Below are 13,986 nucleotides of genomic sequence, written 5' to 3'. Positions count from 1 at the left end.
AAGTCACATTAATTGACCGCTCTTTTTTCGGAATGTTTTAGATTCCGCAAGCCATCGGAAGCACCCGTGCACGTCGAGGTGCTGACGCCGATCGACGAGGAACCGTCCGAAGATTTGGCGGACGATGATCAACCGATCACGATGGTACCAAAGATCATTCAAACCGCCCCCAGCCCGTCCACGGAGCAGCCCGTCACGTCGAATATCACCTCCACGACCACCATCAATGACGATCGCAAGCAGCCGCAGTCGAACGGTAGCGCAAAGGACACGGACAAGGAAGTGAGCCAGATGGAGTCCGTTCTGTAACCTGGACCGGGGCTTCCGGCAAAGGACACAGCGAAAGGGGGTGAATGTTGCAGGTTGGAACAAACAGAGCGCGCGATGGAGACTGTCGGTGGTTGGGCGACGATAATATCCCCGAGAAGGATCATATTTACCATTCGTCGGTAGTCGGTACGCTGACTCACCCTCAGCCAGTTGCTCCACCTGCTTACACCAAAAGCAACTGTGGGAAAGGAGCGTGGAGATGACGGTGGGACGAGAAAGAGCGAGTGTTTTAGAGCGAAGAGTGTAACCGTTATCAGCTCCAATGTTTCAACTAGCTAGTGTGTTAGGCTTATCTAGTTATATCGTATCGTGGAAAGATTTGTTTTGATTATGTTATTTTTAATTGAAACAAAACGAGTTTTTATCGCAACGCGAAAGTGTGAAGCAAAAAAAAAACAAAAAAAGAAAGAAGCAGAGTTAGAACGCAACGGAACGGAATTTGCAGTGCAAAGAAAAACATGGTGTAAAAACACGACAAGAAAAAGCGAGAGAGAGAGAAACAAAGAGAGAAACGTGAAATACTAGGTATGATAGGAACATAATCGAGAACAAAGCAAGAAAAAGAAAACATACAAAAACAAAAATTGAAACCTTTAGTGTCATAGTAAGAAGAGAACGAAAGAAGCGAATGAATGTGTTAGAATGTGTGCGTCGTGTGCAAAGCATATATAGATGTAACAAAAAAAGAGGAAAAAAACGCGACAAAGAGCCACATGTGTTAGTGGTATGACGCCAGTAGGACGGCCGTATGACTATTTTATTTTCCCGTTGTTTAAACGTTTGTTTTATTATTGCCCCCCCCCCCCCCCCCCCCCCCACCACCAAACTTACTCTACCCCACTCTTCACTTTATTAGTTGAACTTTTGTTACTTTTATTACGCGCGCAAGCCACTACACGATCAGTGCGTGCTTGTGAGTGTTTGCGCGATCGTCGTACTTAGTTCTCAGTTAGGATCTGTTCTTTTAAGGTTTCAAAGTCATATCCAAGCCATTTTGCTTAATGCTGTAAACAAACCATCCGGTACTCAGTACTTAGGCGTTTGTACGTACGCTTGAAGAAGCGTAAATAAATGATAATAGCTCATATATACACACACACAAGCCGATGTTGAACAAATCCACTACCACACTTTGCTTTTCCCAGTTAGTGGAAAGCCTGCTAAAACCGTTAGCAGCAGGTACGCCGGTAGGTAGTGTACGCTTAGGGGGAAGTTTAAGGAAGACGAACGCCAGCCAACCTCTATTTACTAATGAAGCTCACCATACATCATACACCATACAAACATGCAGAGAGAGAGATATATATGTTGTAGATGACAGGAGTGCGGGCACAGGTACAATGAAAAGGGAAAAAGATGGAAAGTAAACTAAGAGATTGTACTACGATGAGGAAAATGCAAGTAAAATGTAAACGCCAGCCAGCCAGCCACAACTCCTAAACAAAGCCCTAATGAGGTAGCGTTGCAAAATGTGTAATAAAACAAAAAGCATACAAAAAAAACAACACTCACACACATACGAAAGAGTATTAGCTTCTTATGAGTTGTACATACATAGGGATGAACACGGAAATGGTGGAAAGAATCGTAGCATCTCGCGCGCTCAGTGGTGGTGTGCCGCCCGGGTGTTTTATGTTTAAGTCTAGTCGTAACAGGGCGCAATGATGAGTCCTGCCTGTTGTTGCATACGATACTATGGCCATATTAGCTTACACAAGGCTGCAGGGAGAAGGGAAAAGGGGGAAGAAGGCTAGCACGCTAGCATATATTAGACGAAAGAAGGAGAGGAAGAAAAAAAACAAAAGAGCAAACAAACTATACATACACACTGTGTACTCTAGGAATCAATAACAGGAGACTTACAAATCGAAGGTGAATGTGCGCACTAGTGGTGAAAATGGTGAAAATGGAAAGAGTGGGCCAACCGAACCAGTTGTTGTAGGCTGATATACACATATAGTAGAACCAATGGTTGCTTAGCTGCTAACAAAAAGGAAGGCATGCATCCTTTCCTCAATAAAGCCGGTTTCTTTTCTCTCTTTCTCTCTCTCACACACAAAGACACAGACACACTATTCTACTATGTACTGCAACACTCCATCACACGTAACCGCCGGCCGATACATTACAAAAACGAGCTTTTGCTTCACGAACAAATCGAGCAGTTGCATTCTATATATACACAAACGCAAACGGGAAACCCCCCGAACGCTAACCAGCGTGGCACGGCTAGAATGAGGAAGGGATATGTTTTGTTTATTATGGCGCGCTTAGAGCCGAAGGAAAGATCCCGATGGTTAAAGGGGTTTGAGCAGCAATCTTTTGTGAGTGATCGTGATCGTGGAAATCAAATCAGCGGTAGCGTTTTAAACTTTTTTGACTATTTTTTTGTTTTTGTTACTTATCACCACTAGAACTAAGACCTATGGTTAAGGAAAAAAAAACTCTTTCGTGGACACGCTGGCACTGTATGAAACGTGCGCCAAAATTTCTTTTATTGGGAGCTTTCTCCTGTCGAAAATATCAAACAGTATGTGTGTGCCACTGTTTAAATTAGAGTTACATATTTTAACATAATCTTTACTGCAAATCGTTCAAACTGTGGCATTGAGTGCTTCGATTCACCTTTAAATCTTGTAACAATTCCCACGATTAAATGGTTTTCAACGTTTCAAACGAAAATCGTTAACACTTCAAAACTTGAAACATATCAGAAAAGTAACATGGTTGGTAAAATGCTCACACATCATTTTGGAAGGGGTGTTTACACCAAACAGTGAGGATGTCATTTTTGTACGCCCTAGTAATGGGGTTTCTCTACCCATTTTGTATAATTGATAAGTATGTAACGTTAAGGTGATCCTACTCCTCAGATCACTTTTACCCGCCTGGTGTGTGTGGTAGCAGCGACAGCAAGCATAATGTTTCGATTCGGTTTTGTATGTTTTATCAAACTATTTCAAAAATAAGCAAAAATACCTTTCCATTTTCTCGCCGTCACAAAAGATTGATGCTCAAACCAAACACACCGAAGCCTGAACCATGAGATCAGTCGACTTCTTCTCTGTCGTTTAATAGTAAATTACAAGCCTATTTTCCTCGCCGAGGCTTTACCGGTGAAGCCAGTACAAGTATGGGGGCGGGGAAGCAACACAAAAAAAAACAAACAAAACAGTGTTAACTAAAAGGATATAAAGAAAGGAGGACACATTACACAGTGTCTGCCAGGTGTTGTGGTACGCCATGGCGAACGCAGGAGAACAGACAAACAATGTTATTTGAAATAAAGTTGATTATAAATGCAAATGCCAAGCGGTCAAAATAATCGCTCGAGTTTGGTGTGTTGTGTTAAACGATGTGAAAGAAAAGAAAGTTGAAATAATATCAAATAAACACTGATAGTATACAATAAAATCCGCAACATTATTCACTGTTGTCTGTCGAATTTCATCACAGTAGGGTTAACGGAAAGTTTAAATTATCCGACAACACACATGACAGCACGATTGCATACTTTTAGGCGTTTTCAGCGTGCATGAGTTTTGTAAGTTCAAAATCACGATCAATTCGGTTGAAGAAATGAAAACCTGTGATGTTTGAGTAAAATGATTGCTGTGAATCAAAATAATACAAAATATCAGCTAATTGTGCATACAAACTAGTAAAACAAATTTTCAAAATTCCAATACTGGCTCAATGGAATGACAACCGATTACACGCGGCAATCGCTCGTGATCATTTCGTTCGTTTGCCCCGGCGATAGACCTGCTCGGAGGGTCAGTAAATAGGGTGCAAGCACTTTTGGGTGTAATGTTTACACACCCCACAGCACACAGCTGATCGTGGCTGTATTTAAGGCACGGCAGGATCTTTTAACCTTTCGCGATAAGATAATGCGCCACACAAGATATTTTATTGTTGTGTGTGCGTTAGTGATGGGTGGTAATCCGGAGCGGTGTCGTGAGACATGGGTACGAGTATGGATTTTCTTAAACTCAACCCTCATAATCTCCTTCTGCACGCTCACATCATCCACAGGGACCCCGACACCGACTCCAACTGAATAGAAAGTCTCGAATCGTTTCGATTCCCGCAGACTACCCCATTTTACCCATCACTAGTGTGCAAGCTGTCGCCGGTTGGTGCAGGTTCGAGGTATTTTGCGTTCTGCTTCGGACGTGCAAAGTGTTTTATGATCATGTTTTGCCACCCGCCGGCGAGCCATACGGTAGAATTAACCTAGTTCTCGCTGGGAACAAAATTGAAACGGACCGTTGTGTAAAATGTCCCCGGCGTCGACAGTTTCCGAACTTTGTTGACGCTTTTTTATTTATTGTAGCCAGGGAACTGGAGGGCTTTGACCTTTTCTTCCCAACACTTGGATTCGATTATGCGCACATGCGTTGTTTTTGCTATTTGGTATTTTTTTTCCCTTGAATCCACTCTACTCATGGCCAACTTGTTGCCGCTGGAACGGCTCGCTACTCTAGCTGAGCGTGAAAGTGCAGCACCAAGCAGATCGAAGCCGGCCACGAAACTGTGGCCGGAGATGATGACGATCGCACATTTGCTGGTCGCGCATCGAACGCATCGGCCTCAGGTAGCGTAGGTGACGTACGGACTTTCCAGGATTGAATCGGGGGCCGGGGAGCAAAAAAAAGGAACAACCCAAACCTTCTCTAGAGTAGCTACGGCTGGCCGAAAGCCACACCAGCGATGGCAAAGCAGACAAATAACAACACGAACACAACCGTAACAACAACAACAAAAACGTAACGGACTGAGAAGCGCAAAGTGAACGTGTCGAAATTTATTGCGTCGAATTTTTATTGCTCCATCACTGGCGGCTAAACCAACCCTTCTTACGACCTAGGTAAGTTGTTTGTTGAAAGCAGAAACGAAACTAACCAACAAAAAATCCTTTAAAATCTGACTCCTGCTGAACCCTGCCAGCCCTCAACACATCGCTCTACCTCCCCATCTTAGCGAGCGTTTCCTTCGCGTGAGATGAAGTTGCTTCAAAACAGGAGATAAAAGTGACCAGGGCAACAACAAAAAAACTATCGCCTTCCTCTTCGCCTTCCATTACACGACGGAACTGCTCCACCACAGTCGTAGATCAAAACGGTTTGCAAAAAATAAACCGCTTTTCGCGTACCGGTCCCAAGTCATGGCCGGTCATGAACGGACACTGTCATGGCGTCGTTACGTAACACCAACCGGGCCATTTCAGGCTTTGGGAGTTCACTACACACAGCCACACACACACACACACTATGGAGGTAGAGATTGTTTTACTATTGATTTACTTTTGCTATAAAAAAAATACCACCAACCTTGCACAGGTTTTTGGAATGGGCCGGAACGAACATCGCAAACCTAATGACCGGTGGTGGATTGGGGCGATTGGCGAATTGGTTCGGCCTTTTCCGATCGATCCGCCGCGCTCGTTCCCAACCTGATCGATGATGGTGGTGCCGAACTGCTGCGCCCCTTTGATTGGAGGTGCACGCTGCGGCGTGCAAGCAAACGAGGATAACCGCTAATAACTGTTGCAAACTGAGGCGCATTACCTTGACGAGGACGTACACAATTTTGGCACACCTTCACCAAATTTAAGCGATGACGTTGAGCTAGCCTACGACCGGGCTCGACTTTTGCTTTTTGGGGCCGCGTTGAGCGTGCAACGAACGTGCAGGTTAATTAGAAGAAGTAAAGTGATCGTAGAGAGTGTCGTAGAGCGTGATCATGACATGTCAATAACTCAATGCAGTTCAATTGTGTTAAAACATCTACAGGAGCATATTCCAGCAGGTCTTTTTTCTTTGCACTTGATTGCAGGTCGATTCAGGTTTCGTATAATAAAAAAAAAACAGTTAGTACATCAAACCAGAATCTGACCAACTGAAATTAATCATATAAGATAATATAACATTTTAGTACAACTACAAGAAGTGTAGGGACAATTTTATTCGTACTATTTTTCTGTTTAGACGTTTATGTGTTAAACTGCTTTTTGATTTCATAAATTTATTTATAACAAGGTTTCCAAATACTCAAGGAAGAATCTTCAAATAATTTGTACTAACAAAAACTAGATATATTTTATATATTCTTCCAAAGAAAATCGTAGATTAAACTGAAAGTTTTGCGATCTTCACTCGAGGACTAGAAAATGATTTAACTTATGTTTAAAAACACATTTTTTTAACTTTGTTATCGTAAAACTGCTTCTAGACCAGGGGTCTCCAAACTTTTCAGTTCGCGGGCCGCATTGCTTCACAATCAACATTGTCGAGGGCCATTTTGACGCTACCTTTAGAATGAGTGGAAGTTCAAATCTCGTTTTAATAAGAAAATACCAACAAAATATATAAAATTTCTGGAGCTTTCTTTTATTGAATCTTGATTTTCGTCTTTCAGAATTAAAAAAATAAATTTAGATTGGTTAGTCAGAAAAGAAAACTATTTACTTTATCCTTTACCCAGTCATCGCGGGCCGCATTAAAGGCTCTTGAGGGCCGCAGACTCAGGACTAGTTTGGAGACCCCTGTTCTAGACGACCAACCTTTGTACCGTGAAAAATGTTCTGCGAACTCTTTGTTCTAAAAAACATCAAAATTTAGAACAAAATCAGGGGCAACCGTGATTGTCGCGGGTTTGTGAGTTTTTCACAGATGCTTAGGGCTCGCGTTTCGCGATGGAACGATCGAAGTTAGCCATGCTTTTGTGCTAAAACTTAGACGGTTTGACATATGAAAAGTGTCACCAAAATTTGTCGCAGAAGAATTTGTGGGTCGTTTAGAAGCAGTGTAATTTTTAAATACCTTCATTTCTACTTTACATTTATACGATTTGAGCTTTTAGAGCAAGTATTATCAGCTTATGAGAACTGTTGAAAAAGGGTCTTGTTTTAGTACATACTACAAAAATCAATTCAATTGCCATGTATACTATTGACATAAAACACTATGTAAATTTCATATAGAATGAAACAATCAAAAATCAGTTTTAGTGGATATTTGCATGTTTGTGTTTATTTAAGCAAAAGGCAACAGGAAAAGCTAGCTTAATTTGGTAAAAACAAACTTGCAGATAGTAAATCTAGACTGTTTGCCAGAAGATAGCTCACATTGGCAGACTAAATAATAATGCTCGCATAATCAATTGGCAAACGAAGTCCACTCCAAGCAATTTAGCAGTGCTTGATAAGTGAAATCAGAGACCAAATATAACACAGAGCCGCAAATCCGAACCTAAGCGATTGTACCACGAACAAGCCTCCCACAAATTACATGTTTCTTCAAGGAAGTCTCAATTCCGCCCAAAAGAATCATCTCGCTCTGTCCGTGTGCTTCGAGCTGACATCGCCACAGATTAGTAATCGACGTACGATCAGCGTGGTAAACATATTTTGCCGTTCGTGCGGCTTCTTATCTGTCCGTTCTAATACACCGTACCATGATCATCCCCTGTCTGTGTTTGTATGGTGTCGATCGTTGTTGTTTATTTATGATTTCCTTCCATCACCGAGCATCCCCGGGCTGGTGATAAGATTGATGGCAGGCAGAGACGGCTAACCTACTCGTGTCCACTCGTTATTAGGCCGCGCGGAATGATCCCATCCAACGTTTAAGCGCCTCAGCGCTTCATTTTTGGACTCGGACTCGGTCTTCACCGGTTCACTTCCGCCACGGTCCGATTCGAACGGGAAGCTTCGACCGAATTTATTAGAACGATCGTGCACATTGCGGCATCTCGCCGGAGGGGAGATAATGCCGCCAGGATGCCAGCACAGAACGCATAAGAAAAGCTGGTGGTGCTGGTCAGCTGACCCGATTCGTCGATGCGGAAAGATCGCCCCGGTTAGTGATAATGGGCAGATAGTTCCGAATCGGACGGCGTTAGGCAAGGTGCCCGTTATCACCCCACAGGAGTAGTGTGGGCCGTTTTGTCCGTTTGACAATGCAATGGGTGGATGATCTAGCGTGTGCGCCACAGTAACCGCGCACTGGCAGCGTTGTCCGTTCCGTTTGTTTGTGCAAGTGAGCTGCTGATGTTGATGATGATGAGACCTCCCCCTGAGCGGACGGTCGCGTTGGAGCCTACAAGCCGGCCGGGGTGTATTTCCTTGGCCGGTCGCTGGGTGTTTTACTTTCATTTTTGTTTGCTTTCCCTGCCCATAAATCATAACACAGGTGGTGCAGGAGATACAGGACAGCCACAGGGTGGCGCTAGTGACGTACGGGCCCGTACGTGCTATCAGCAGGCTGCTTTTATGAACTTGACATAGACGGTTGGCAAAGTTGTGGAGATCAAGATCTTTGTGTCCCGCAATCTCGCCCGCTAATTAGTTGCAGTTTAACTGGCGCGATTCGTTGTCACACGCCATTGGCAGAGTGTGCGATTGTATAAAAAAGCTTTTAGTACTACGTCTGTTAGTAGTGCGGAATCATTTTCTTCGTTTTTCCTCCCAGTCATTTGTTACGAGCGAAGACTGAGCTATAACGAAGTAGTCGGCCAAGACCAGTCTTAGGCGCTGATGAGAACGATTTGTGATTAATTGGTAAACCCATAGTAGGGCAGTCGATTCTGCGCAACAGGATGCGCGATCTATTTCAATGACCCAAGACGGGCATGCTTTGAGGAATTATAAATTAAGAATAATACGTAAAAACAAAATTTCGTGTGCAATATACGATCATGTGATTCGATAATACTATAGAACATAATGATCCCTATATTGCAGTGCTCTCCAACCTGTGGTCCGTGCCATTAACAGATGTAGTCCGCGAAAGAATGTATTTTTGGAAATGATAAGCTTATTACTATAAATATTGGGCTTTTTTCCCACAATTAAGCTTCAATTTTCAACAGGCACGTCTAGAATAAGATTTAAACACATTTTTGATCAAAAACTTCGAACTAAGTCTACAAAATGTATGCCCTCAATCGATGTGGGCCGCGATAAATGTATTTTCTAAGCCAAGTGGTCCGCGATCCTTAAAAGGTTGGTGAACACTGCTATATTGTATCATCAACATTATACTTATTACTCAAATAAGAAATGCTTCTAACTTAATTACTGAATATTTGACCAAAGTAACAGGATAACGTTGGACAAATGTCATGCACAATGTCTGGAATGCAAGTATAAAATTTCTGGAATTAGTGTGTTTAGCACATTTTTGTTATCTCGATTAAAGCAAGTGATTTCTTTCAAACTTTACAGGGTTTCCCACGATTTATTGGTTGGTTCCCATCAATTTTTGGTGGGTTCCCATATTTTTTGGTGCGTTCCCACGATTTTTTGGTCGATTCTCAGTTTTTTGTGGTCCAATTGTATTGATATGCAATCGGAAAATACCAATAAGTTATGGGAACGAACCAAAAATCTATGGGATACGATCAAAAATCGTGGGAACGCACCAAAAAATCATGGGAACTGACCAATAAATCGTGGGAAACCCTGTATGATGCAATAGTAATTCCTTTTTCAACGTATGAATTATGGAATTACAGCGATGTTGTTATTGCCAACTAATTATTTGACTAGATTTCGTGCTGTTTCGTCTTGGCATGGCGATCAAGGAGCATACGATTGATCAGATAGTATATTTTACAATACAATAACCTTTATCAGGAGCATATTTTTAATGAAAATACAGAATTAATTGAATTTTAAACTAGCTCAATGGTCCAAAGTGGCAACCCCCAACGGATTGTTCGCACGATAAAACGCAATACAATTCTCTTTTTAGAACTACTCATGGTGTCAGGTTTTAGTACAGCAAAACTCTCAGCCACATTTCTTTATCGTTTGCACATGGCGGGGCAAGCGAAGCCCAACGCCGTCGCACCGTGCTACCCGCGCGGTTACACATGTACGACACGTATGTTTGGTTGTCAAATTAGTACGCGCAAATCAGCACAAAAAACACCAACAAACCCCCTCCCCTCCCCCCCTCTCCTTTCCATCCAGACGCGACCGGTGGTAACGACGACTTGCCTACATTTGTTTTACCATTCGCATTCGCACAAAAATGGCTCAGCGGCGTGTCTCACAGCTTCCGGTTAATTGTGGAAGGAATTTGTGCTTCCGCTGCCGTCGGTTTTGACCATTCTTACCTCATGCGTGTAGCAATGTATGTTAATGTGCAATAGGTTGAATTAGTGACGAATTGTGCTTTGTGGTCAAGGTTTGGGATACCAGTACCAGTGAAAAACTAGCACCATTTAAAAAAATCCCAATCGAAAGCTTTAGTTCAGATTTAATAGGCTCAGGGGTAAGGTTGTCGAGTGTTCCGTATACTGCAGGTTGATTGATTAATTGTGCAGTTAAACGAGCTTCCAAACCTTCCAAAACTGTCCAACCAAAAGCTGAGAGCACTTTCATGGTCAATTAGTTTGCAGAGAACATATGTACAACAGAGGATTAATGGCAGGAATTTAATGACATCGGTTTGCAATGCAAAGACCATCCCAGGTGGTAAAAGTAATACTGTTCAAAGCGTTCCTTTTTGGGGCGTATTAATAGGTACTTACAAACACCTCATAAACATACGCTCATTCCAGCTCCAGCATCAACCCTGACTGCTAACTACCAGGTACCAGGTTGGTGCCACCACCGTCAGCAGAGGAGTCAAACTTTATGTTTAGATTGAGTTGTAGGTTGCCCTTTTAAAGGCTGTTTAATGAGTGTTTAACAAAGTACCATATACATTGGTGAAATCTTCTACAATTATACTACCAAACCCGTTGAGGCGCTTATCAAAAATCATCCCACGGATTCGGCGCCCACGGTAACACGCACTGCACTTTTACTTTCCCTTTTTTGTGCGCATCAGATTCTTCCCTCGAGGCACATTTTTCTAAATATAGTGCAAACACCAAATGCATCACAAACGCATTCCCCTTCGCAGCTTCCAACGATGCAAACGAAAATAGCATTGCTGCGTCGACAGCCACACGCGGAGACCACGCGGAAAACAAACCGTCTGCAGTGCTGCAGTTGCACTTGCACCGTCCATCCGTTCTCTTCGTCTCTCTCTATCTCTCTCTATCTCTCACACTCTCTCTCCCGTTCTGTCTCTCTGGTCTGACAGAATCTTCTCGCACTTTGACCGGTTTTCGGTGTACATGCAATGGGCCGAGGTAGACGGACGATCCTGCACCTCCGCACTGATCGCCGACAGTGGTTTGCAGGAAACCGTGTGCGGCAAACAGGGCACATGTGGCGTGAACGCAAAGCCGACGCAAAGGACAGCAATGAAATGGCACAAAACAGCAACATGTAACAAAAAAAAAAAACAAAAAACAACAACTGCAAATGCTACGGAAGGGTCTGCGAGGAGATGGGATCGTATTTTGTTTAAGACTTCGTTTACCACCGCCAGCGGACGATCGGACGATCCTGCCGTATCGGAATGTATCCGAATACTTTTCCATAAGAACGCTAGCACAAAGCAATGGTGGCGAGGGAGAAAGAGGCAGAGAACGAAAAACAAAACCTAAAAAGGGAACACTTGCCCAAAATAGATGAGTTCCGATTCCGGGTATTGTATTCGGGGTGGCGGATCTAACATCGTCGTAACAAAAAAAAAAGGGATCATGCTTTTTTTCGGGAACAGGCAAGAGCACAATACAAGAGTGCAAGAGCAAAGAGGGCGAAAAAAACAACACAATTTGCACAAGATACGTATGAATGACGGATCTAGGCGCCCCGGCAGATCTCCTGCTGGGCAAGATTATATGAGGGGTTTTGTTTTGCTTTGTTCGCCACGTTTTCCGGAAGGATAAATGTGTTCTTTTAAGCTATTAAAAAGAAGCAAAAAACGATGACACATTCCGACAAGTTGTGCAGGGGTTTTCGTCACAGGTTTTGTTGATAATGGAGAATGTTAGATATAGTTCACTTTCTTTGCAGACATTTTCATTTTAATCTGCATTTTTTGACAAATTTTAGTCATGTTTATGTGGTAAAAGAGCTATCAATCAGTATCAGCACACAAAATAAGTAAAACATTTTGGTAATACAAAAAGAAACAAACATTTATACACATTTATAGAAGAGAACAAACGAAACAAAAATCATACTAATAGATAAGAAGATAACAGATTTAAAAAATCATTAAAAAGAAAAGAATAGAGCATAACAAAAGGAATGAAAACGAAACGAATTTACAATAATTAATCTAGAAGACAAGAGAAAAAACATTATGCAAAATATGCGTTTATAATGTGTGAAACATGAAATACAAAACACGCAACAATCGAATGTGCGGAGCCTTACGCAACAAGAATATTGAATGAACGCAACAAGTCGCTCAACAGTGCAAAGAACGAAAGAGTCGCAACCGCAACCGAACCTATAGGTGTAGCATTTTGTTCGTGTCGATTTCTCTCCGCTCATCTTTTCTCTATGTTATGATCATCCGTGTTGGTGCGGGAATGCGTTTTCGCTAAAGCTTTTTGTTATCGCTTATATCTTCTTGAGTTACTTGTTATTTTTTGTTGATGTTGTCGTTGTCTCTCCTACGTTCGTTTCGCTTTTCGTTGGCATTCCTTAGCAGTTTTCTTTTCTTCGTTCTATTTCACCACGACCACCACCAGCTCTGTGCCCTTTTCCCTTTTTCCAGGAACTGTGGCGCTCAATTTATTCCATTCAAAGCACGCATCTTCTTACAAACATCCTCCGGCATTCTCGTATGGAGGAAGTCGAAGCATGAGCATATTGACAACAGGTCTTGTAACATTCTCGCTTCACTTTGCTTGCGATTCGCACACACACAAACACATACACACGCCGTCGTTTCGCACACATCCGTGCGATCTTTTGCCATTCTACCAATCTGTTCTTCACTTTTGCCATCGAAACGCGTCCTATTCGTTCATTTATTTTCCACCCCGCTTTCCTCTGTTTGCCTGCTTCTTGTTTACTTGGGTTGCAGTTTCCAAACGGCTCCGCGACCGGTTCGCATTCCTCTAAGGTCGCCGGGTCCGTGCTGCAAGCGGAGACGCCGTTGCCCGCCGTTGCGGCACGTTCGGACCAGCGTTCTTGGGTGCCTGCCTCTAAAATTTGGCAACAAAAAGACGCCCCACTACTGCCCACGATGTAAACAGTTTTGCAACCCACAATTTGCACCCCTACTTAAATGGTTTATATATGTTGATGGTACATAATTTCGGGAGTTTATTGGGTTTTGGGTGAATAATTGTGCGTGTGGGGGAAGAACGGTAGATTAGTCGTTTTATGATTATTAATTTATGGGTATGCAATTGTTATTAATTTGTTACACTCGTTAGTAAATAAGCCAAAAGAAATTCTGTTTAATAACCAGTCCATCATATATATTACAGGGGTTTTCAATCTATTGTAGGTATTTTTGTATTTGACAGTTTCTTCTATTTCGGCGAGAAAGGGAGTATCCTCCCTATGTTCGTTCAAAGCGATGTTTGCAACTCCCATATTTAGAGGCTTACTTTCTCATTTTAAGACGTCGACTATCCAGAGTCATTATTTGACAGTTTGCTTTGCAACCAGTGCTACAAAATGTCACTGTCACTCTCATAAACATTTCTAACTGAAACAAAATCCATGGCAGCGTTACGTACTCAATTGCGATAATCAGAGTTGATGCTCAAACAGTTGGTGTG

At 42.6% G+C, this 13,986-nt stretch overlaps 1 protein-coding gene across 5 annotated transcripts in view; it reads left to right on the top strand.

Annotated features, from left to right (window-relative positions):
* LOC120949027 (monocarboxylate transporter 14-like) overlaps window positions 1-1,847 on the top strand; it is a 29,457-nt gene extending 27,610 nt beyond the window's left edge. For all 5 annotated transcript variants that reach the window (XM_040365965.2, XM_040365967.2, XM_040365970.2 and 2 more), the window contains one exon: window positions 42-1,847. In XM_040365965.2, the coding sequence (XP_040221899.1) occupies window positions 42-309 (268 nt within the window). In that variant the 3' untranslated portion in view covers window positions 310-1,847. The remainder of the gene's footprint in view (window positions 1-41) is intronic.
* Window positions 1,848-13,986: the final 12,139 nt, after the last annotated feature.

Source organism: Anopheles coluzzii, chromosome 2, assembly GCF_943734685.1.
Source record: "Anopheles coluzzii chromosome 2, AcolN3, whole genome shotgun sequence".
Taxonomy (NCBI): Eukaryota; Metazoa; Arthropoda; class Insecta; order Diptera; family Culicidae; genus Anopheles; species Anopheles coluzzii.
The sequence above is the reverse complement of the archived record's forward strand: the minus strand, read 5'-3'. Positions and strand labels throughout refer to the sequence as shown.